Source organism: Capricornis sumatraensis, chromosome 2 (assembly GCF_032405125.1).
Source record: "Capricornis sumatraensis isolate serow.1 chromosome 2, serow.2, whole genome shotgun sequence".
Classification (NCBI taxonomy): domain Eukaryota; kingdom Metazoa; phylum Chordata; class Mammalia; order Artiodactyla; family Bovidae; genus Capricornis; species Capricornis sumatraensis.
In genome coordinates, this window is record NC_091070.1 from 30,399,321 (window position 1) to 30,421,999 (window position 22,679).

Genomic DNA, 22,679 nt, shown 5'->3' on the forward strand with positions numbered 1-22,679 from the left:
CAGATTTAGACATTAAGCATTTATGTGTAAGTAAAGTACAGAATTGTTTCTGTAATTTCAACTGTTACGGATTTCTAAATATAAATAATACTTGTTTTTCTTCATGCTGGCTTAAGACATAAATTAAATACAATTAAGTTACATTTAATCACCTCACAAATAAGATGGATAATGGAAAGATTTTGCTGGTATGTAACTACTTAAGTCTGAGACATTTCACATTATTGTTTCCAACACTTCTCTAACCTTACATTAGTTTTAAGGTTATATATACAAATATGTATATTTCCAAGTTAGGAAAAAAAAACAAATATAACAAAATTATACTACTTTTTATATACAGTTTTGATTTTATATTTGGTGTTGTATTTAAATCTTATATTTTAAGAGGTTTGTAGTGGGGAATCTGGGAAAGATTGAGGGCAGGAGGAGAAGGGGACGGCAGAGGATGAAATGGTTGGATGGCATCACCGACTCAATGGACATGGGTTTGGGTAGACTCCGGCAGTTGGTGATGGATAGGGAGGCCTGGCGTGCTGCGGTTCATGGGGTCGCAAAGAGTCAGACACGACTGAGCGACTGAACTGAACTGAGTGGGCAATCTGCTTACTGAATGATTAAATTAAATGATGAGTAAATACAATATTCAACCCAAAGAGACAAAAATACAGAAGGGCACAGAACAGTAGTAGTCTTTTCAATGTGACAGATTTTAAAACTTACTTTCACATGCTTAATCAGAGGAATTGAAACCTAAATGAGGTTATTGTTATATCTACAACTCTTTGAGCTGTTGGAACTTATTTTTAAAGGCCAACTGCTAAATATTATCAACATGCTGTATTTCAAATCACTAAATACATCTTAACTACCTGGATTCTAAAGACATGGGCCACTTAAAGTCACAGGCGCGCGTGCATGCATATACACACACATAAACGCACACGCCCCCACCACTGTTAAGATTGTCCGGCTTTGACAATTACTTTAACTATACAGTAGGCAAATTCAAGCTGATACACATCTTAATGAAAAAATAAGTAGCCAGAAAGAAACCCACTTAAAAATAGATCAAGGAACAACATAGACTTAAATCTTTTATAGTCTTTCTAATAGAACCAGTTCCATCTATGCCTTGAGTAACAGTATTTTCCAGTTAAGAGACTAACATCTTTCCCCATGAGAAACTTCTCATTTACAATGGTATGGTGTTTTAAAATAAGGGCGGAGTAAAGGAGGAATTACACATACATGATTAAATTTCTTGTTTGTTAAATCAAGCTTTATTGATAAAATGGAATTCAGAATATCTTACTAGGAACAGCAGCAGGCCCAGCCAATCATGATAGCAAAAATGTGGCAGTCTCCTACTATTTGTAGGAAGCTGCTGCTTATCAATTAGTAATTAAATGTAAGGACTTGTAAAAGAGGTGCAAAGAATCAAGGCATTTTAGCCCCAAGATTGATATTCTTATGAATATATTCTATTACCTGCAATACTCATGGCAACAAGGAGAGAACCTAAAAGACAGTTAAATGAAGGGATCAACTTTATCAACAATTCCAATCCCACTGCCAAGAACATTAAAAGAGTTTTCAATTAACTCCCTGGATATTCAGCTTTGTAGTAATATTTTGGAATAATTCTCCATAATCAGGTGCACATGTGAGTGTCTAGCTGACACGGCTGCTGCTCTTCCTGTCCCAACCCCAAGTCTAAACACAACATGACTTGAAAGGGCTATATATCTGTTGCATCACACAATAAGCCAAATATTTCTTATAACTTCAATAGTGATTTAAAGCAGTTCATAATTAAATATGAGCATTTTGTACAAGGACAATTACACTTTACAAAAAACAAAATCATACAACAAAAATTGCTGGAGTCTGATTTACAACATATGAATTATGGTTTGAAATCACGTTTACATAAGTCTCAAATTTACAACAACAACAAAAAATCAGTTCTGGGCTAGCTGTTGTACTGCTGAAGTTCTCTGGTGTCATCACTCTCACCCATGTCATATATGCCCTTCTTTAAAGTTGAGGATGTATGTTTAAAAGGTTCAATGAAGTCGAGCTGCACTCTCCTTTGGAGGTGAAGGTAAACTCCGTGGCTAGATGAGCAGTTCTACCACATATCATCAGTTGATGTAGAGTCCTTTATAGAAGGAAACAAATCAAAACAATGAACTAAATTAAAACTTAGAGATGCATTATTTTCTGGGTAATGCAGAAAGACACGGTTTTGTAAGGTTGATCTTTAGGATATAAATGTTTTCTATAGTATATATGTATATGTGTTTATGAAATATCAATATATAATCTGTTCCAAGAATTGTTACAAGGCGAAAGAATCAGACACAACTTAGAGACTAAACAACAAGAACCTTTTGGTTTGGTTTTGGAGTAAAATACTTAATAGAAGATTTTACGATGAGGTTGACCAAATGTATTTCTAAACCAATGAATTACCAGAATGAATTTTATTTTTCTCTTCAATAAACCCAATTTATTTTTAGAATATTATCTTTATAAATTTTTATTGCATAAAAACCTCAAGAGATTTGAGGATGCTTCATAATGCAGTATATAAAATATTTCAGAGCCAGGCCGAAATGAATTTAAGTTACCAGTTTTTTGTAATCAAAACAGTACAATCGAATTGTAATAGAAAACTTAACTGAAGAATGTTGCTGTTGTTTAGTCACTCAGTCGTGTCTGGCTCTTTTGCAACCCCATGGACTACAGCCCATCAGGCTCCTCTGTCCATGGGATTTCCCAGGCAAGAATGCTGGAGTGGGTTGCCATTTCCTTCTCCAATAGATCTTCCCAACCTAGGGATCAAACCTGCATCTCCTGCATTGGCAGGTGGATTCTTTACTGCTGAGCCACCAGGGAAGCCCTAATTGGAGAATACAACATTCTATACATCTTGATATACACAGAATTCTCTACTTTAGTATTTAAATAATATGTGTAGGGTTCCTGGCAAAGAATGGGTATTAATGGAGATGGGCATTCTGAGGTCTGTTGCAGCTGCTTACAAAACTCAGAATTAATTCAAGAAACTGAGCAGAGATACTCCCAACTTCAAAAAAATATTTAGTGGGAAAAAACTTCTTAATTGATTGCTTGAAGAGACTTTAAAAAATAATTAAAAGGGACTTTCCTCCTGTTTGAGTTAAATGGCCACTCATCATGATTAATGTCCTCAAGCACTAGAACTGTGATGCAGGCAGAGTTCAGAGCAATCCATCAAGGGTGTGTGTAAGAGAATGGGTGCAATAAGCAGCTCTGCAAAAACAGGTAGGAAGGATCTGCATTCAGAGTGGAAGGGAAGGGAAAGCAGAGGAGCTAAAATGGTACTTACGGTGTCATCATTTTTATATGGATTCAGTCTATTGTAAACGGCTTCAATTACATTCCGCCTAAATTTAGAAAAAAAAGAAAAACCAGAAAGTTAATTCTTCAGAGCACAAGACTGCTTAGTAACTCACAGCCAGGTGTTCATTAAAATGTCAAGGATAATCATTCACAAATTATTTTACTTATATTTCTTACTGTCAATAACTGAGCTTTATCTTAAGATATTTGGGCCCCATTGTTAAAGTAGAGGTGAATTTATTCTAAAATGTACCATTCTACTAATACAATTAATAGAAGAAAAAAGTCATGGCTTGGGGGGGGGATTCGGTCTATATGGTCTATGTCTATTTGAACTGGCATTTAGTTTTTATAAGTCAAAAATGATGATACATTTCTTAAGAAATATTATTAATATATTCTGGTTAAGACTTGAATGTTTTGAAGTAGATATAACTTCAACATCTGTTATGGTAAAATAATTTAGATATTTTACATATAGGTTTCTGCTTTTCATAATGCCCCTTTAAAAAAGCTCTATTAAAACTGAAATGTCAAATATGACATTTCCCTGGCAAGTCTAGTAATTACTTTTTGAATAATATTTTATTAAAAATAAGAATCTGAGTTACAGCCTCCCTACTTACAAAACTGACTTGAAGCAATTTTATATTCAATCATTTCACAGAATATCTTATCGGAAGAAACAATTTCCAAGACATAAATGCTTCAAACAGGAAGTTTTGAACAATTACATGAAAATTTTTAAAAACATGGCTACACTCACAGAACAAGTAGAGAAACAAGGAAATTTGTCAATATATTTTTGTAGATCAATTACATGGACATCTGAGGTAAAAATGTCTTAAGCCTTGAACTGTAAAACTGCGTAAAGTCTCCACTGCAGTTTACAAAGATGTAAGGTTAATATTTAACACAGATTAAGTCCAATTCTATGAACTAAAGTGCAAAGAGAAAAAAACAAGAAATGCCATCTACCTATCTTCCTTCACATCAAAACCCGAGCAACCAGCATCAACAACCAAAAACAGGAAAACCAGAGATACAGACAAATGGTCCAGGTGGAGGAAGAGTCAGATGCTCATCCATGGGGTATTCAGTTATCCAGAGATTAACAAAATCAAATTGTAGTAGGAATAATACTGATACCTGGAAATTTATAGTACTATGTAATTTAGTTTAAAATTTTCTTTTACTGTATTATCTCATTTACACTATATGAGATAATCAGTGTAATCTAAGCCTCCACTGAAGACAGCCTTCAGTATAATTAGTTACAATGATATTCTGATACCTACTCCAGATAAGCACCATATATCATTAACACTGAAAAGCAATGAACCACAAGTTAAACATTCTGAAGTCACTTTAGAAATTATGTAAGTACGCATCTGACCTACTGACGCCAAACATTTTCATGTACTGAGACAAATGCTAAGAGTGTTCAAAATGTAACTTACTTGCTTGCCAGTTCACCCCCTGGTGGGAGGCTGGGTATGTTCTCACTCGCTAATGTGCGCATCACATGGACTAAGTCAGGGACGCCTTCCCCCTGCTTCTTTATGATTTCTGGGAATCAGAAGTACTTTTTTTGTAAGTGTTATTCAAACTTAATAATAATAATAATAATAATAATAATAAAATGAAACAAAGATAACTTAGGTTTTTAAAGACGGCATATACCACATCTGAGATTTTCTGAACTAGTACAAGGAAAAAAAAAATCAAATTGAACTTTGAAAATTGATGACAAAAGGATGTACAAAATGATACAAGAGATACAATACTTTCCAGATTAACTTCAAAGACCAAATATAAACAAGATAAAAATGTGAAAAAATTTCGTCTTAAAATCAATATATTACATAATCAGGGATACATGTGTACACATGAAGATATTCCTCTTAAGATGCCAGCTAGTTACTTCTGAGGAGATTAACTCCTCTAATTAGACTGGAAACATGTTTCCTGAATTTTGCCCTGAAAATACAATACACAGATTTAAAGAAAAATAAACAACTGCAAGATCTTAAAAAAGAAAAAAGAAACCCTATAAGTATGTGGGATTTACTGATGATACACTAACACAAATCATATTTACATGTTTATATTTACAAAATGATACTTAAGTAGCATGGGCAGAATAGGTCATACACTTGACACTACTCCCAGCTTAACTTCTGTCTAAAGTATCTTTAAGCAATAAACAGATAAATACCATTTCCTGTTGATTATCTGAACAAAGCCTACAGAACAGAAAAAAGTCTAAATTTCATAAGTTTTTTTAGAAAGAAAAAATTTGATAAACCATACAACTGCGTTTAAAATTGTTAATTTTAAAACTGTTATTAAATAGGAGAGTGATATGATCTACAGTATTGCCACGCAGATGCATATTGTCATTCATACCACAGAATACCAACCCATTATGCACAAACAACTTAAAAGAGTGCTCAAATTATTCACTTTAAGTCCAATAAGTCTTTACCTGGAGTTTTAGCATATTTATTCTAAACATAAGATCATGCCCAGAGTATTTGTGGTTATATGCTCAATTTTTTGTTTTCCATTATTTACACTAAGAAATTTTCTTTGTTATCACTGGATATCATCCTAGTTCTCAATCTGTAAATACCATTGAAAACAACAATGCATGTAAAGATCTTTCATCCTTTGATCAAGTTTCAAAATATTAATTCATCATTAACGGCACATATTAAAAGACAGACGCTGCTACCCATACTTCTTTAAATGGCTCAACTTGTCCTTTTTAGGATTAAGGCCAAATTTTACCATCTCTTTTTTAAACCAGTCTTAAATCTGAACAAAAAGCAAGGATCTCAGATTTGGTTTGCCAAGTTCCTTTATTGTATAATCTTTAACATCTAGTATATTTATTCTACATGATTCTAATGCTGGAAATTAGCTGTACAAAAATAAAGGAATTTGATGTTTACCTAAACTGCACAATTTCACAATCTAAAGCTGTAATACACTTAACATACAGTCTCTGCTAAGCCAGTACAATTATTGGACAGATAACTAGATACAATATAAATGAACACTGATGATAAATTCAATTGATGCTTTCAGGTCTAAAAACATTACCTTGAATCATCTATATTTGATGTATTATATACCTTCTTTGTTAAAATATAAAAATTAGGATATTTTAATTGTGAAGAAAATTACAGGAAGACAAATTCTTAAAAAAATAAGACTTTAAAAACAGTCATATCTCCTATTCCACATGGGACAATACATTTAAACTATCTGAGCATTTAACACTACACTAGCCTTGCTTCTTTCTGCTTTAAAAAATAAAGAAAAAGAAATTTTAAGAAATATTCCTTTAACTGTTCTTGGACCATACATTTCAATTAGAATTGTAAAAAGACTGAATGCTTTTATTAAAGAATACATGTGTATAGAAGACCTACATTTCACATGCTCACATATGCTGCTCCTCCCCACTTCCCTCTGCCAAGTCTGGGAAATTCTAATAGTTATCTCCAAACTAGCAACTTTAAAGCTTGTGCAGTCAGTAGCAAATAAAAATATATAAACGACACAGATATCATCTTAAATTGGCTTAGAAGGACCACAGCCTTAAGTGGTATGGTTTAAATTATGAGCTCCATCTTTTCACAACCCTAGAGAGTCAAGTATTTCATAGATCATAGGAGGAGAGGTAAAAAGCCTTTGTCCTTTTCTGTGGTGTGGACAGAGAAGCCAAAAGTATTCAGTGCAAATAAAATGAGGTTTAGTAGGTCACAGCAATTTAGTGAAGGCATGTATTTAAAGAAAGAAAAATAGAAAAAGGTATTCAGTGCCTGTTTTAAAAGCTGACTGCAGTATTTATTACTTTTTAAGACACATAATTTTTACAATGCAAATAGCTACATTCTTTCTATGTTTTTAAATATAGTAGTGATTTTAATTAATATAATATTTAGATGCAGTCTCATCAAATCTACCTTGGTAAAGAATATTGTATTTCTGACATAATAATCTCCAATTGAATAGCACAAGTATAACAAAACTTCAGCATACCCAAAATATTGAGTATTAATGTAAAGTTTGTTCAGATGGCAATTCTTGCTTGGTAATAGGCAATACAAAACTTAACATTATAACATAAAATTACCTATCTAAAGCAATTATTTATAATTGCCTCAAAAACTTAAGAGTGCACACTAAAGAGAAAAAGCAGCAATTCATTTCTAAAATTTGACTTCATTTCTTAGTAAATAAAACTAAACTCGGTATTTCTTTAAATCAATAAGAAAACATGTACACTCAAGTTAAAGTGCCAATAAATTAAATATCAACATATTTCAATATATATTCCTCTTCAGATTTTGTATTTTTCCAAGAACAAGCAGTGTGAACCAATGTCCTGTAACTTGGTAGCATTCTAAATATTTTCTTACTGTATTATGTATAAATAACTCATACTGAAATGAATTGTTTAAAACAAAGAATTTCCAAGACCCTCGGTAATGAGGAAACAAACTCATTGAATAGTATGCTCAGTAAGTGAAATACTAAGTACTACTACGTATATACTTTTAATAGATATATCACTATCAAGTAGGGGAGAGAAGTAAAAAACAAAATAGCAACTCTAAGACAGTACTGGAAATCAAAACCAATCACCATTCTAACACCAGACTAATTATAACTGGTATCAAACAGTAAAAAGAGAGAAAACAAAATTAAAGTGCATATTAATTTTAATAATGCAGGCACAACAGGATTTAAGTATATAGTATATCAATGTTTACATGGTATTAAAGGTCTTTAATAGTGTATCAATGTTTACATGCTATTAAAGGTCTTTAACGTGCAAAGTAATAACATTAGGAGCCCCCCCAAAAATGCGCTTTAACACTATCATAGGCATGTCAAGTTTTTCCTGCTTAAAGAAACTATATAATCTACATGCTTATTGCATATATGCAATAAACTGTAATATTCTGGGGATACTTAATATTTATACCAAATAGCAGCTGCATCAATAATTATTTTAACATTTTTCAAATATCTGAAGGCATCACACTTGAGAGTTACAAATGCCTTTCTAATTGTCTCAAAGCAATCTGCAGAATTACGATAAATACACTTCTGTAATTTCCATCTTAATTTCTTGAATTTATTCAGCGTTTACATTTCTGCCAGGTAGAGACCTAGTATGTCTTCTATTCAGGTTTATGTTGTCTAGGTGAGGCAGTTTATGGCTTAGGCAAGAAGCTTTGAAATAGTTTAAAATAAATTTTTAAAAGCTGTGGCACATGAAAGGTATTAATAGCCAGGCTATAATCTTCAAGTTCTTATTTTAAAATTCCCAAAGATGTTAAATTCATAAACACAGCTTTACACAAAAGATGGCATTCAAATTATCACCATCATAAATAATCTATTTTTAATAAACCATAAATCAGACTTTCCTGGCATAAAATTATTCATGCCAGTGAATTAATCAAGAATTTGAAAGCATACAAACACTTTACCAAGTATCCTGAACAGAATGTACTGGGCCATAGTTGTTATTTCTAATATAACTGTAATAGGACAGTAACAAATACCTCAACAGCTACTACAGAAATGCCCTTTCCCATTTGTGTACACTAAACACCAAATGTTGAAGTCATGTACGTAAAGATCTAAAAGTTAACATATTATAAAAGTTTGATTATGCTGAGGTTTTTCTTTAATAAAGCTACTTATTTTTTGTTAAGTGATCCACCTTCTACTCTGCTTTCCAGGTATTTGTCCAACTCTTCCTCCTTCTTCACTGCTTCTGGTGATACTTTGGGTGCATTTGGAAAACAGATCAATATCACACTCATGTTGTCTCGACTTCCCTGGGAAGAAAAAAGTTTGAGAAAACATTTTGTTTCCTTTTTGCTCTCCAAAGCCTTGAGAACCTTTACAGCCATGTCAATTATACTTGTTCTAGTGAAAATATATATTGTTTATAAGGAGAGAAAACTATATATGCCTATGTGGAAGGGCACCCCCCAAATACATATAGAGTACCTATGGTATACAGAATAATCAACACTCCAAAAGACAGGAAAGAAACACTACAGGTTAAACTCTACTGCAACAATAATTTTTTAAAGTTCTATAAATAAATATTTCTGAACATTTACTGGTGGCCTACTTAACATGAAGTGATACCTAACAAATACACATACACACATACACTGAATTCAACAAGGTAGAAAATTCTAGTGATATTCTTTACAACATGATTTCATCTGTAGTTACACATGTCCCTGACAAATTTACATTTAAAATAAATTGTGGGACAAATTGATTTGCTTCATAATAAGTAGAAATATAGAATTAGAAATAAAACTATATATATAAAGTTTAAATAAAACTATATATATAAAGTTTATATAAACTTTTAACTTTCATAATTTAAGAAAAAAGGTTTAACTTTTAGGAAGTACATTCATTTAAAGACACCTACATATTCAAAATACTATAATTACAATACTTGAATCAATTTTGGCCTCCCCACAAATCAGACTTTTCCTATTATTAATAATAACTGGGAGTTACCTTCTATAGAGCATAATGCAGAACTGATAAAGTGGAATCTGAGTCATAATTTACTAATATCTGAATCTGGTAAGTCTCTTAAGAAAATAGCTTTTAATTTAGTTAACAAAGTATTTAATTCTCAAGTGCTAATGGATAAACCTAACAAATGAATGCTACTTTGTCCCTTTTTTATACTAAAAGGGACAAAGAACATAAGCATCATTGTACTGTTCCTCCTAAATTCAGAAATTAACAGTGTGCACTATCAAGTTGTTATTCTATTGATTTTTTTAAACATATTTGTTAGATGTTACATAAACTTGATTTGTGTTGGATGTTACATAAACCTGAATTTTAGTTAAGATTTTAAGTATAGCTGGCAGTTGTGCATATAAAGCTACACACAGTATTCTGTTGACTTACTGTTTCTGAGCTTTAAAAGAAAATCAAATACACAGCCTTCAAAGTTTTATAAAATCAGCATTTTTAAAACAAGCAAAAGAAAACCCACAAGAATTAGTAAGCATTATTGACAAAATACAAAAGTGTGGTAGAAAGAACCAAGGGCTTGGATTCTAGTGTCATTGCTGCAACTAAAGGAGTAAGTTGTGTAACATTTTAAACTTCTTCAAAAGGGAGCAGCATATTTATATGTATACACTAGCTCATTAATTTCATTCCCCAGTCTTATGAGTTAGATACTATTTTCTCCATTCAAATAGCTGAGAGAGGCTGAACAATTTGTTCAAGACTGTACAGTACAAAAGTAACAGAGGTAAGATTTGATTCCACGTCTGACTCTTAAGGGGCTTCCCTGATGGCTCAGAGGGTAAAGCATCTGCCTGCAATGCAGCAGACCCAGGTTCGATCCCTGGGTCGAGAAGATCCCCTGGAGAAGGAAATGGCAACCCACTCCAGTATTCTTGCCTGGAGAATCCCATGGACAGAGAAGCCTGATGGGCTACAGTGCACTAGGTCGCGAAGAGTTGGACACGACTGAGCAACTTCACTTTCTGACTCTTAAGTCTGCAGAACCTTCTGTTGCTCATCTACACAATCCCATTTGATTATCCAGACAACCCCATAAGACAGGGTAATAGTATCTCTCTCGAACAATTAAAGAAACTGATTTTCCAGATAGTTTAAAGAGCTTACCTGAAGTCATACACAGTCTCATACCAAGTTCTTCTGACTCCATGTCCAAGGCTATTTCTATTACATAACACCAGATCATCACTAAATCCCCTCTGTTGGTGCTATGGATTCATTAGACCAGTCTCAAAGTACTTCCATAAACATACTGAGATATCACATGGTAAAATATTAAAATTCTAAAATGCCTTTCATTTATAGACAATGTGGCTTAAACTCTCCCCATTCCCCTTTTGAAAACATTCACTTTGATACAGTCTTTTTACCTTTGATAATATTCCATAATATCAAAAAACTCAAGTAATTATGGTTACTAAAACAGACTAAACATCCAGATTATAACTCTTGCATTTATGGTAACTGGATAATTTATTTCTAAGAAGTATTCCTACATTATTTTTGTAATTGATGAAAAGTATCCTGCAACTGTACCAAAAACTTATTTCTGAGCTATAGGCTCTAAGATGATTTTATACTAGAGTAGTAATTAAGATGCCATAAAATCATTTTGTCTTAAAAAGAAAAAGTCTAGCTACCTTATACAAACAGGTGTCGACTACTTCATTGCAAACTTTCTCAAGGTCATCAGTGACTTCAAGTCTGGATCTTACAAAATCACAGAGCTCTTCATTTCCCATGACATCCCAAATACCATCACATGCAAGAATAATGAACTGATCATCTTCTTCAGATCTTTCAATATCATGGACTTCAGGCTCTGGTGAAACAAGCTGCTCTGTAGGACCTTTTCCATGGACACATTTGTAATCAAAGTCCCCAAGGGCCCTCGACACAGCCAGAGAGCCATTCACACGCTGAATCATTACAGAACCACCTGCATTCTGAATTCGTTCTTTTTCCAGCGGATTACTTGGTTTGTGATCTTGTGTGAAGAAGTAAACTTTCCTGTTCCTACACAGTAACCCTCTTGAGTCTCCACAGTTAATGAAGTAGGTGTGTTGAGGAGAAATGAGGACACCCACAGCTGTTGACCCACTTCTGTCAGCACCGTGCTTCTTCTCCGACATAACTCTCATATGTTCATCAATCTCCAGGAAACCTGTTCTGATTCCATTCTTCACATTTTCCACAGAAGGTGCTCCCGCAGACCCTTTAAAGTCCTGGTTATTGGTGATGTGATCTAACAAATGCTCACAGCAGTATTTGGCAACCTGAGAACCAGCATGCCCATCATACACAGCAAAGAACGACCATGTTTCAAGTCCACTTGGCAAACCGATCACAGCAGTATGTGCATCCTCCATTTCAACTCGCCAGCCTTGCATGCTGCTTAGCCCATATCGCAACCCATTACCCTGCCCCTGGGCATTATGTTTTTCCATCTTTGGTTTGTCTAAAAATGCTCCCATTATGTCTTGATTCTCTAGGTCTGCAAAGGAAGAGAAACAAAAAAGTTAATAACTATCTTATAAACAAACTATCAATATGTATCCAACAACCTTTTTTTTAAGAGTGAAGGAAATACAAAGAAAGCTTAAATATTTTAGTTGAGTATTCAGGATTTTCCAAAGTTTGGTTCCAAATATCTAGTTTTATTCTTATTACACAAACCCTCTGAAAACAAATAAAAAAAACAGATCTACTTACAATGATCCAAATTTGCATGCTCCTTCCCTTAAGCCTTTCCTCATGTCAGTGCTCTTAACTGGGATTTCCCACCTTTCCTCCTTCCTTATATAAGTACGTATACCAGTCCTTTATATTCTAGCTCAAATTCTATGTTTCCCATAGGTTTTTCCATCTTTGATAAGCCAATAAGTTATTAAATTACTGTAAGTCATTCAGCCTCAATTTTCAAGCTGCAAAGCCATTATACACATATAACAAAATTTATCTACTATAACCTAACCTAGTGGTAATAACACGTATCATTATTATAGCACTTTACAATCACTCGGTATAAACAAAAGGTCCAGGACAGCATTGTGGGCAAGTCTGAAAGTTTGGCTAACCTTTCCCAACAATCAAAAGCAAAAACCCCTGACTTAGAATGGGCTTACAAGGCAGGAAGACAGTGTTCAGGATTTAGGTTGGCCTTTACTTGAGTAATAGCCTAGGAATGTAGAGACTTGGGGTCCAAGTCATCAAATGAGTCACAACTGAATGCAATCTGAAAGAAGGATAGAATGAGATTTAATGAAGGTGAAGAGATGGGTAGGAGTGGGGAAAGTACCTAGGTAAATTAGGATGAACTTAGGAAATTGGGAATTTGTGATACTAGGATGCTAAGCTCTGAAAAGAAGATGGGAAGAGAAACAGGAAGAAGAAAAACAACTCAGGAACATTTCCCGGCAACCTCTCCCTCCTCCTTTATCCTACTAAAGCCAAACTAATACACAGCAGAGAAGTCTGGCTGATTGGTATGATAAAATGATCTCCTGCCTACTTGTCCACTTCCATTACAGTTCCACTAATGGAAGTTAAATAATGAAAACTAGCCATTATTCCTTTCTTAAGGTGGTATCCATCAAATGGATACACAATATGGCAAGGGTGAGTGTTTTGATGGGACAAAAGATAAAATAGTAATGACATCTTAATAGCAGACATTGTACAAGATGAACTCTAAATCATTCCAAGTTTTGCAAGCGTTACTTCAAATTATTCTCAACAAAACTCTGAGGTAGGTTATAATATAATGTTCAGTTTATATTAGGTTGATGAAAAAGTAATTGTGGTTTCAAACCTTGAATTTTAAATCACTGTAACCAGGCTCAAACACATCTTTATTAATCAAAATAGGAACCATTACAATCGAACATTTTTACCAACAAGAAATGTTTGTGTATTCTTGTAGTGCAAAAATCCATGCTTGGGGGCTTCCCTGGTGGCTCAGTGGTAAAGAATCTGCCTGCCAATGCAAGAGACATGAGTTCAATCCCTGCTCCGGTAAGATCCCACACGCCTCAGAGCAACTAAGCCACAATTACTGAGCTTGTGCTCTAGAGCCCAGGAACTGCAACTACTTAGCCCATGTGACCCAACTACTGAAGCCTGTGCATCCTAGAGCCTGTGCTCCACAACAAGAGAAGCCCCCACATGGCAACTAGAAAGTAGCCCTTGCTCTCGGCAACTAGAGAAAAGCCCACACATCAATGAAAACCCAGCATGGTCAAAAATAAATTAATAAATAATAACGAAAAATCCATGCTTGGGGATTCAATCAACTCTCGGAAAGCATTTTCTGCCTCCTGCTGATTGTGGAAGCTATTTTCCCTGCAAAAAGTTGTCAAGATGCTTGAAGAAGTGGTGGTTGGTGAGAGGTCAACTGAATGTGGCGGATGAGGCCCAATTTATTCAACTTCTGAAGTACTGGTTGTGCAACGTGCAGTCAGGCATTGTGGAGAAGACTGGGCCCTTTCTGTTGACCAGTGCCAGCCAGCTGCAGGCACTGCAGTTTTCGGTGCATCTCATAAATCTGCTGAGCATACTTCTCAGATGTACTGGTTTTACTGCACTCAGAAAGCTGTAGTGGATCAGATGGGCAGCAGACCACCAAACAGTGACTATGACTGTTTTTGGGTGCAAGTTTGGCTTTGGGAAGTGCTTTGGAGCTGCTTCTCGGTCCAACCACTGAGCTGGTCATCACTGGTTGCATATAAAATCCTTTTCGTTGTGTGTCACAATCCAGTGGAGAAATGGTTCACTGTTGTTGCACAGAGTAAGAGAAGACAACACTTGAAAATGATGATTGTTTTTTGGTTTTCAGTCAGTTCATGAGGTACCCACTTATTGAGCTTTTTCACTGTTCCAATTTCAAATGCTGAATGACTACAGAATGGTCACTGTCGGGTTCTTGAGCAACTTATCGTGTGTTTTAAGAGGATCAGCTTTGACAATGTCTCTCAATTGGTCACTGTCAACTTCCAGTGGCTGGCCAATACCATCCTCGTCTTTAAGGTTCTTGTCTCCTTTGCAAAGCTTCTTGAACAACCATTGTACTTTTTGTCAGCAGCTCCTGAACCAAATGAGTTGTTGTGAGCGGTCTCCCCTGGTTTATGACCCATTTGAACTCAAATAAAAAAATTGCTTGAATTTGCTTTTTGTCTAACATCATTTCTATAGTCAAAAATAAACAGCAAGTAATGTCATTAGCAAAAAAACAAAGTGAGAAATGTGCATTAAAACAATGTGTAACACAACTACATTTATTTAAGAATGTATTCCAATATCCAATGGCAAAGTTCAACAATGCAAAATTGCACTTACTTTTGCACCAACCTAATAGATGAACTTTATTGAGACTAAAAAACTTGGCCAACATCACTTATCAGAAAAATTTAGGCGAATTAGGACTCAAATTCAAGTATGCCTCACTCTAAGGCACCATTTACTAAGGCAATGGTCTCAGTCATGGTTGTACAAAAGAACTTATCTGTAGACCTTTAGAAAAAAATCAAAATTAAAAAAAAATAGAATTTCCACAGTAGGATTGCAACCTAGGCATCTGTGTACCGCTGGTAAAAATTAGAGAGATGGAAAGTCTAGATAGGAAGATAGAAGATGATAGAGCTGTGGTGAGGTTAAGTCATCTGCTGAAGGTCAACAGCAAGTTGCCTCATCTCTGTACCTCAATTCTTTTAGCAAGGCTAAAGAGGAGGTAGGAGGGGTTACAGCCAGCCCTCAGTATCTTTGGGTTTCACATCCGTGAATATGGAGGGCTCACCATATTCACTGCACTACCCTTACAGAAAGGACTTGAGCATCCACACATTTGGTATCCACGAGGGCTCCTGGAATCACTCCCTGTGGATAATGTTGGACAACTGGATACTTAAGACACTTGTATCACTAACCTAGCATTCTTTCTTCATCTGTAAAGTGGGCATATTAACACTTACCTCTGAATGTTGCTGCAAAAGTTTAAACGAGGTAATGGGTGCAAAGTAGTTACACTGAGTACAGCAAAAATGAGGAACTCTGCAAATGGAAACTATTTAATTATTGCTACATTCTCACATGCACAGCCAATCTAGATTCTGTTATTACCTAATAGGGACTTTACACTTTTATAGAAAAGTCCAGTAGTTATTTTCTAAATATACACATGAAGCTACCAAACAAATAATTCTTTGAAACTTTTGAAAAAATATATATTAGGAATGTAAAAATGTAACAAACCAAGTCAATCATATGATAAAATTTTAGGTCCAGCTCTACTGTAAATGCAAAAAATGCAAATTAATAATTGTTATTATTAAACATTAATAATAATTATTAACAAATTAATAATTTTGTGTTTGGAGTTTCACAGACTGAAAAAAAGCCATTTAGAAATCTTACCTCCTTGAATTCTGAATAATTTGCAGAAGCCTGGTGAAGCAGTTATATAAAAATAATACTTATCAGAAATTATATATAAGTAAGTAACTTCATAACTGTCATAGTACTTTGTATTGAAATGTTCAGACTGGCTAATAATGCTAGTGTTGTGACGCAACCTAGCATGTGCTCAGAGTTGACTAAATAAAATTAGTAGGCTAAAATGTAGGCTTTAAAAAACAACATAAAAGGCAGATAGGCATGGAAGATAGTCACCAAAGAAAGCAGAAACTTCTTTCAGTGTCATTTTTTCCTGTGCCTACTCTATATAATTTGTTTTCTAAATTTCTAAACTACCAAGGGTAAATGACCAAAAAAAAAGAGGAGAGAAGAGGTAAAGAAAAAGAGAAAATAAAGGGAGAAAAGCAAGAAATCTCAACTTTTAACTTTTATTTTTGGGACTAACAGCAAACAACAGTGCACTAATTGCAGTTTCTGGCAATGCCAATCTCAAATACTCAAGCTAAATAAAATATATTAATAAGCGAAGAACAATAAGAAGATGTATTTTTAAAGATTCAGAAGTTAAAGGTGGGAATGGGCAGGAGGGGAGGGTGGTGAACTCAGTATCCATTAGCTCCAAACTAGAAAACACCCATCAATTTATGAGATGACACTGAATGAGTAAAACAATTGCAGGCTGTCAACCAAAGCAAAAAGAAACAAACCACTCTGAAAGTAGGTCCATGGAAACGAAAAACAATTAGTGAACTAAAATTTTCAATAGAGACAATGAATAGCTAGATACCACAGTTAAACAATAAACAGAAAACCAATAAATGAGATCACTTCAAGGAATTCTTTTAGAACTCAGAAGTTCTTTCCTCATCTTGATTCCAAACATACAAACCCACCCACGTATGTACCCATCCTCCCTCAGACCTTTCTCTTATATTAGAGTACTCCATCCTCTCACTTAAGTTAAATCCTTCTATTATAGTGTTAGAGGCTAGGCTTCAAAAGAATCTTATACAACTTATATGTCTTCCCAGGAACCCAACACTATTATTCTCTTTGACTCCTTTTATTCCTTTATGTTCAACCTCTCCCTTCCTACTGCAGTACAACTTTTAAAGACATTCAAATGTTACCCATTAAAAGTTAAGTATTTAGGTGACTCACTCCCTTTAGCTACCTCCTGCTTCTTTCTCTACAGTTGAGACTCTTTTTAAGTGCTGAAGCTCCAAACTGTTGTCTGGCCATTCCATCAAAACAAGTTCCTCCAAACTTAATCCAATGGACATCTGGCTGGCTGATCACAGCAGTGATCAACACAATACTCCCTCTTCAAACACTGTTCCCACTGGCTTTTCAAGATGCTCCCCACTCTGAGCTTTCCTCCTACTCCTAGCTCTTCCATCCATGTCTCCTTTGCAGGACCATCTTCATCTCTCAAGCCGTTAAACATGAGCATTCAAGGCTTAGATCTAGGTTCTCTTCTCACTCTATGCTGGCTCCCGAGGTGCCTTTATGCATCCTTTCACAGCTTTTGCCAGTGAATGTCACCATCATTCATCAAAATGAATAGAAACCAAGGACATATGTTTGATATCTCTTTCTACTTCATCTCCCATCAGTCCATCATCAAGTTCCATGGATTGTACTACTTATATTATTTTAAATATGTTAGATATTTTACATAGACTTTCAAATCTGCCCAGTGTTTTCTCTAACACTGTAGTCTTCAAGCTATCATTACCTCTCAATGCGTTATTCTTCGAGGTAGTGTGTGCTCAGTTGTGTCTGACTCTTTGTGATCCCATGGATTGTAGCCTGCCAGGCTCCACTGTCCATGGAATTTTCCAGGCAAGAATACTGTAGTGGCTTGCCATTTCCTTCTCCAAGGGATCTTCCCAATCCAGGGATTGAACCTGGGTCTCCTGCCCTGCAGGCAGATTCTTTACTATCTTCAGTTCAGTTGCTCAGTCGTGTCTGACTCCAGGCCTCCCTGTCCATCACCAACTCCAGGAGTTCACTCAGACTCTCGTCCATCGAGTCAGTGATGCCATCCAGCCATCTCATCCTCTGTGTCCCCTTCTCCTCCTGCCTCCAATCCCTCCCAGCATCAGAGTCTTTTCCAATGAGTCAACTCTTCGCAAGAAGTGGCCAAAGTACTGGAGTTTCAGCTGTAGCATCATTCCTTCCAAGGAAATCCCAGGGCTGATCTTCTTCAGGATGGACTGATTGGATCTCCTTGCAGTCCAAGGGACTCTCAAGAATCTTCTCCAGCACCACAGTTCAAAAGCATCAGTTCTTTGGTGCTCAACCTTCTTTATAGTTCTACTCTCACATCCATACATGACTACTGGAAAAACCATAGCTTTGACTAGATGGACCTTTGTTGGCAAAGTAATATCTCTGGTTTTTAATGTTCTGTCTAGGTTGGTCATAGCTTTTTTTCCAAGGAGCAAGAGTCTTTTAATTTCATGGCTGCAGTCACCATCTGCAATGATTTTGAAGCCCCCCAAAATAAAGTCTCTTGCCATTTCCATTGTTTCCCCATATATTTTCCATGAGGTGATGGGACCAGATGCCATGATCTTAGTTTTCTGAATGTTGAGCTTTAAGCCAACTTTTTCACTCTCCTCTTTCACTTTCATCAAGAGGCTTTTTAGTTCCTCTTCACTTTCTTTACCATCTGAGCCACCACAAAAGTCCAACATAGTGTCATAAGTCAACTGTATTTTAAACAAAACAATAGAAAATAAGACAAAATACTCCAAAAATAAAAAAAAAAACAAGCTCATAAAAAAATATCATATTTGTGGTCACTAGGAGTGGTAAGAAAGGGAATTGGATGAAGGCAGTTGAACGATACAATCTTAACAGTTACAAGATAAATAAGTACTAGGGATGTAAGGTACAACATGATTAATATAATGAATGCTGCTGTGTGTTTTATGCATATATATATATATGTTGTTAAGATAGTAAATCCTAAAAGTTCTTATCACAAAAAATTTTTTTTGTTTTTTTGAATGTAGCAAGGAGATCCAGCCAGTCCATCCTAAGGGAATCAGTCCTGAATCTTCATTGGAAGGACTGATGCTGAAGCTGCAACTCCAGTCAATACTTTGGCCACCTGATGCAAAGAACTGAGTCATCTGAAAAGTCCCTGATGCTTGGAAAGATTGAAGGCGGGAGGAGAAGGGGGACGACGGAGGGTGAGATGGTTGGATGGTATCATTGACTCAATGGACGTGAGTTTGAGTAAACTCCGGGAGTTGGTGATGGACAGGGAGGCCTCGTGTGCTGCAGTTCATGGGGTTGCAGAGTCAGCTATGACTGAGCAACTGAGCTGAACTGAGATGACAGATGTTCAGCTAAACATGATGACTGTGGTAATCATTTCATGATGTATGTAGGTCAAATCATTATGGTGTACACCTTAAACTTACATGGTACTGTATGTCAATTATATGTGAATAAGAGTGGAAGAAAAAGATAATACACGTTTCACCATATCATTCTGTATTAAAAGTTATTCAATGACTATCCTCTCTTTACGGGGGGATAATGAACTGCTTACTATGGCTCACATGAAATCCCTGAGTTGTCAGGAGCTCATCAACCTTTTCCAGACTTACCTTGCTTCATAACCCTCCCCACTCCATAACCACTCCACCCCAACAACATTCTCTACTCCAACCAGATGGCTTTCTTCAAGTACCTGGCACTTCTCACCGGTTCCTTCCTCCAAAATAACAAATAAATGCCACTCCCTCTACTAAAAAGCCAATCCTTCCCTCTTACTCATTCTTAGATCTTAACTCAAGTATTAGGGAAAGACTCCTTCAAATACCCTGGATCAGCTCCTTCAGCATGGAACACACAGCAGACCTTCAACAAACACAATAAAAGAACTCCAAAGAAAAAGCAGATGCAAATAATAAAAGTCTGCTAATAGAAACAGTACACCCACGGAATAAATATAAACATAAAAAGTAAGGCTTTCTGATGGAAAAAAGAGAGAGGCTACCTACTGTTTTGTTGTATTAAAGTCAAATAATATGGTATCAATTGTTTCTTTTTCTTTTTAGTCCCCAGGGTGAGGTGTGTAGGAGGATGTTAGTAAAGCTATATAGCTTTTGTTTTTCAATATATAACCCAATAAAAATGCTTGAGTTTAATGTTTCAAATGCGGTTGAATATAAAATATAGTTTTGGTTTAAGCATATAGGATTTTTGATAAGTTTTCTGTCATTATCTGGCATAACAATAATTATAGCACATAAATAGGTGTAAATTATCATTTTAGATAACACCTTCACAAATTAAAAAAGATGCTCATTTTATTTTATTCCTTATGCTTGCCTTTGTCTGATATTAAAATTTCAACCTTTGACTTCTTTTTTGTTTTATTTACTTAGTATATTTTGCTTACTACAAAGTTCTACATACTGGGACATATCCAATGAGTTTCTTGTTTTGATTAATCTCCTGATAGCACTAACCTACCTTTAAACAGATTTTATAGGAATGGTACATGTATAATACCCCTTTTCAGTGCTGGTATATTTGATAATATCTTTCAATTATCTTGGATTACTGTGATATTGAATGGTTTCCCTTTGAAACGAACAAAGATCATTCTGTCATTTTTGAGACTGCATCCAAGTACTGCATTTTGGACTCTTTTGTTGACCATGATGGTTACTCCACTTCTTCTGAGGGATTTCTGCCTGCAGTAGTAGATATAATGGTCATCTTTGAGTTAAATTCACCCATTCCAGTCCACTGTAGTTCGCTGATTCCTAGAATGTCGATGTTCACTCTTGCCATCTCCTGTTTGACCACTTCCAATTTGCCTTGATTCATGGACCTGACATTCCAGGTTCCTATGCAGTATTGCTCTTTACAGCATCAGACCTTGCTTCTATCACCAGTCACATCCACAACTGGGTATTGTTTTTGCTTTGGCTCCATCCCTTCATTCTTTCTGGAGCTATTTCTCCACTGATCTCCAGTAGCATATTGGGCACCTACTGGCCTGGGGAGTTCCTCTTTTGGTATCCTATCATTTTGCCTTTTCATACTGTTCATGGGGTTCACAAGGCAAGAATACTGAAGTGGTTTGCCATTCCCTTCTCCAGTGGACCACATTCTGTCAGACCTCTCCACCATGACCTGCCCGTCTTGGGTTGCCCCATGGGCATGGCTTAGTTTCATTGAGTAAGACAAGGCTGTGGTCCTAGTGTGATTAGACTGACTAGCTTTCTGTGAGTATGGTTTCAGTGTGTCTGCCTTCTGATGCCCTCTTGCAACACCTACCATCTTACATTCAATATCACAGTAATCCAAGTCTATGCCCCAACCAGTAATGCTGAAGAAGCTGAATATGAATGGTTCTATGAAGACCTACAAGACCTTTTAGAACTAACACCCAAAAAAGATGTCCTTTTCATTATAGGAGCTGCTGCTGCTGCTGCTAAGTCGCTTCAGTCGTGTCTGACTCTGTGCGACGCCATAGACGGCAGCCTGCCAGGCTCCCTCGTCCCTGGGATTCTCCGGGCAAGAATACTGGAGTGGGTTGCCATTTCCTTCTCCAACGCATGAAAGTGAAAAGTGAAAGTGAAGTAGCTCAGTCGTGTCCGACTTTTAGCGACCCCATGGACTGCAGCCCACCAGGCTCCTCCATCCATGGAATTTCCCAGGCAAGAGTACTGGAGTGGGTGCCACTGCCCTCTCCTCATTCTAGAGGACTGGAATGCAAAAGTAGGAAGTCAAGAAACACCTGGAGTAACAGGCAAATTTGGCCTTGGAATGCGGAATGAAGCAGGGAAAAGACTAATAGAGTTTGCCAAGGAAATGCACTGGTCATAGCAAACACCCTCTTCCAACAACACAAGAGAAGACTCTACACATGGACATCACCAGATGGTCAACACCGAAATCAGATTGATTATATTCTTTGCAGCCAAAGATGGAGAAGCTCTATACAGTCAACAAAAACAAGACCAGGAGCGGACTGTGGCTCAGATCATGAACTCCTTATTAACAAATTCAGACTTAAATTGAAGAAAGTAGGGAAAACCACTAGACCATTCAGGTATGACCTAAATCAAATCCCTTATGATTATACAGTGGAAGTGAGAAATAGATTTAAGGGCCTAGATCTGATAGAGGGCCTGATGAACTATGGAATGAGGTTCGTAACATTGTACAGGAGACAGGGATCAAGACCATCCCTATAAAAAAGAAATGCTAAAAAGTAAAATGACTGTCTGGGGAGGCCT

General features: G+C 35.9%; 1 protein-coding gene across 3 annotated transcripts in view; it reads right to left on the reverse strand.

Annotated features, from left to right (window-relative positions):
- Positions 1-1,350: 1,350 nt before the first annotated feature.
- The window catches only part of PPM1A (protein phosphatase, Mg2+/Mn2+ dependent 1A), a 49,923-nt gene continuing 28,594 nt past the window's right edge, over positions 1,351-22,679 (reverse strand). For 2 of the 3 annotated variants that reach the window (XM_068964483.1, XM_068964485.1), the window contains exons 2-6: positions 11,637-12,490; positions 9,140-9,257; positions 4,851-4,959; positions 3,377-3,434; positions 1,351-2,164 (exon numbers count right to left, since the gene is read on the reverse strand). In XM_068964483.1, coding sequence (XP_068820584.1) covers positions 2,135-2,164; positions 3,377-3,434; positions 4,851-4,959; positions 9,140-9,257; positions 11,637-12,490 — 1,169 coding nt within the window. In that variant the 3' untranslated portion in view covers positions 1,351-2,134. Of the gene's footprint in view, positions 2,165-3,376; positions 3,435-4,850; positions 4,960-9,139; positions 9,258-11,636; positions 12,491-18,142; positions 18,243-22,679 lie in introns of those variants that run through there. The other variant, XM_068964486.1, reaches the window with a different exon arrangement.